Source organism: Borostomias antarcticus, assembly GCF_949987555.1.
Source record: "Borostomias antarcticus genome assembly, chromosome: 5".
Classification (NCBI taxonomy): domain Eukaryota; kingdom Metazoa; phylum Chordata; class Actinopteri; order Stomiiformes; family Stomiidae; genus Borostomias; species Borostomias antarcticus.
The window spans coordinates 30,215,195-30,218,752 of record NC_140238.1 but is presented as its reverse complement, the minus strand read 5'-3'; the positions used below and the strand labels follow the sequence as shown (position 1 = coordinate 30,218,752).

At 50.6% G+C, this 3,558-nt stretch overlaps 1 protein-coding gene across 1 annotated transcript in view; it reads left to right on the top strand.

The window, feature by feature from the left end:
- emp2 (epithelial membrane protein 2) overlaps window positions 1-3,155 on the top strand; it is a gene marked incomplete at its 3' end in the record, with an annotated part of 8,139 nt that extends 4,984 nt beyond the window's left edge. Inside the window, exons 2-5 of the mRNA XM_084438114.1 lie at window positions 1,777-1,893; window positions 2,186-2,294; window positions 2,708-2,848; window positions 2,986-3,155. Of these exons, the coding sequence (XP_084294240.1) occupies window positions 1,816-1,893; window positions 2,186-2,294; window positions 2,708-2,848; window positions 2,986-3,155 (498 nt within the window). The 5' untranslated portion in view covers window positions 1,777-1,815. The remainder of the gene's footprint in view (window positions 1-1,776; window positions 1,894-2,185; window positions 2,295-2,707; window positions 2,849-2,985) is intronic.
- Window positions 3,156-3,558: the final 403 nt, after the last annotated feature.

Genomic DNA, 3,558 nt, shown 5'->3' with positions numbered 1-3,558 from the left:
TGTGTGTGTGTGTGTGTGTGATGGCTCTCAACAGGCTGCTTCATGCTCAGATCGCTCCTTCTGCTTCCTGCTCCCCAGATACAGTCCTGCTACCTTATAAAGCACTCCGCACAGTCCCAGTTGGCATTCTCTACTAAGACCACGTAAGCTCTTCAATGCTCATTTTATTAATGTGCCGGAGGGGGAGGTCGACTGTCTTCTGAGTGAGTAATTTTAGTGTGTGTGTGTGTGTGTTCGTTGCTCCAGCTGGTGCTACAGGGGGGTCTTGAACTCCTTCGGAGTCGCCAGGCAGACGTCTGTCTGCACCTCCGCTTCGTCTCTGTGTGGTGGAATGAATGAAGGGGTTAGAAGTTAAGAGGATTCCCTCCCCCCTGACCCGCCCCCCTCTCTCTCTCTCTCCCCCCTCTCCTCTCTTCCGTTCTTCCCTCTCTCCCATCCCCCATTCCTGTCCTGCACCCCCCTGGCACGCCCCGTGGCCAAATTCTGCAAATGCACGCACACACACACACACACACACACACACACACACACACACACACACACACACACACACACGCCCCCTCGAGAGGCCCACTTCCTGTTCGCGGGGCGGGGGTGTTTTTACTGTGACTCCGTTTTGGCGGCGAGACTTAATTCCTCCCCTGTCTGGCCGTGTGTGTGTGTGTGTGTGTGTGTGTGGGGGGGGGATTAGCTGTGTGCACTCGCATGTGAACTCTATGCATGTCTGCAATGTCTTTTTCTCTGAAATGATATTCTTTGTTTGTGTGTGTGTGTGTGTGTGTGTGTGCTAAAAAGGCAACAGGGCAGTGACTTACTCAGCAGCCTGTGCTGATTGGATCAGAGTATTGTACCTGATGGTCCGGTAGAGTGATGCGATGTGGCGTCACTGGCGTGAGGCTAACTGTTAGCACTTCCCCTGACTCAGCATCCCTGAGAGAGAGAGAGACGGGTGTGTGTGTGTGTGTGTGTGTGAATGCTCTCTCTCACAACACATCATCGTTCATAGGGAGACAGAATGCAGTGAGTGTGTGGAGAGAGAGAGAGAGAGAAAGACAGACAGACAGAGAGAGAGGCGAGGTCAAATGATCAGGAGATTGAAGAGGTATGTTAAAACTACATATAAGACAGGGAGAGAGAGAGAGAGAGAGAGAGAGAGTGTGTTTATCTGGTCTGGCCTTGGTGTATTCTATCAGCTTGGGTACAGCCCCTTCCCTCAGCGGTGGCTGTTGTAAAGTCAATGTTTGGGTGACCTCACTTCCTCCCCGTCTGGAGGGCAGTAGGTGAAAAGGACAAGGTCCTCAGACATGTTTCAGCCCGGTGCCCCCATCAGGGAGGATGAAGAAAAGGAGACAAGGAAACAAAGCCCTGCTATAGTGTTGGGACTGAGCCGATAGTGGGGAAAGGAAAGGAGTCAAGGGGACAAAAGAGGAGACAAGGGATAGTGGACTGTATTGTGTTGGGGCTGTGTTGGGAGGGGAGAGGTCGACTCCTTGACCCAGCTGTGGAAGAGAGATAAGCCACTTGCATAAGATTATCCATTTTGCTGTACGAGTTTCACAACTCTGCCTAATGCAGTGCAATAACTCATTCTGTTGGATTTCAGAGAAGAAATGCAGTTCCTGATTGTACAAGTGTTTATCCAGCCCTGTACACGACAGACATGAAGACACAACTTTCACCCTTTTTATCTTCTCACAAACACACACACACATTCAAGGACGCACACGGATGTAGCAACTCTGTGTAACTGACATCTTTTTTTCTCCTCCTCCACAGACAGCCTCCTGAGCTCCTGAACTCCTCCCCCTGGCAGCCATGTTGGTCATCCTAGCCTTCATCATCCTGTTCCACGTCATCTCAGCAGTCCTCCTCTTCGTCGCCACCATTTACAATGTGAGCAGGTTACGCTACCGACACACACCCGGGCTGCGTTCAGAATCGCATACTTCTGCTTTTTACTACCAGTACGTACTACAGCTGCCCCTAGAAAGTACGTACTTTGCACGCAGTACGCGTCCGATTTAACTCGGTCTGAGTCATGATTCCCGCCAAAACGAAATGCTGATGCTATAGCCTCAATGTGACACGTTCCCCTTCTCTCTCTACCTCGTCCATCTCTCTCACTCTCTCCCTAATACCCCTTTTTTCTCATCCCTCACTTCTCCCCCTTCCCTCTGTTGCGCAGGCGTGGTGGGTGGTGGCGCCACCAGGGGGCGATGTGATCTACACCGACCTGTGGTACTCCTGTAACGTCACCTGCTTCCCCGTAGAGAAGAGCGCCACTGCTGAATTAGGTGAGCCGAGCGCCGGCGTGCGTTCGGGACGGCTCTTTTACGTCACCCTCGGCCCCCTGATTCCCCTAGACCGAAGACTTCTCTTTTTGCCGCTGCTTTTTATTAAATCAAATAAGTATTCAGTCATACACTGTACTGTAACTTTTATTCCTGTATTTTATTTTTCCAACATTTTGTTTGAAATGTCTTTTTTGCATTTCGTTTTATATGAACTTTTGTGTTTCTTGCACTTTGTCGTGATGCTTTTAATGTCTCATGGAAAGCACTTTGAATTGCCTTGTTGCTGAAATGTGCTATACAAATAAACTGGCCTTGCCTAGTGTAATAGGACGATGTTGGTCATGTCCTACAGGAAGTGTGTGTGTATGTGCAGGGTGATGTAATAGTTCTTCCTGCTTCCTGTCTGCCCCCAGCGTACCTGCAGGCAGTGCAGGCCACCATGATCCTGGCCTCCATCTTGTGCTGTGTGGGCTTCTTCGTCTTCATCCTACAGCTGTTCAGACTGAAACAGGGAGAGAGATTCGTCTTTACTGCAATCATCCAGCTACTGGCCTGTGAGTAACACACACACAGAGAGAGAGAGAGACAGAGAGACAGACAGGACACACACACGCGCACACGCACACACACACACACAGATGGAGGGTGAGGAGAGGTGCTGACTGCCTGTCTGTTCTCCCTGCCTCCCCAGCGGTGTGTGTGATGATCGCGGCGTCCATCTACACGGCGGAGGGCGATACGTTCCACGTGGACTCTCTAAAGAACGGGAACTACGGCGCGTCCTTCGTCCTGGCCTGGATCAGCTTCCCCATCACCCTCTTCAGTGGCCTCATGTACCTAGTGCTGCGGAAACGCAAATAGACCCCTCCCCTCCCAAAACCCTCATAACACCCCGCAAACCCATACCAAAACACTCCTAACCCCTCCCAAAACCCTCATAACACCCCGCAAACCCCTCCCAAAACCCTCATAACACCCCCAAACCCCTCCCAAAACCCTCATAACACCTGCAAACCCATACCAAAACACTCCTAACACCCTGCAAACCCATATCAAAACACTAACACCCCCAAACTCATACCAACACTATTACCACCCCCAAACCCATCCCGACACTATTAACACCCCCAAACCCATACCAACACTATTAACACCCCCAAACCCATACCAACACTCATAACACTCCCCCCCAAAAAAAACATACTGTACAGTATACTACTTTATCTCTGTACCTCACATTCTCTTACACACACACACACACACA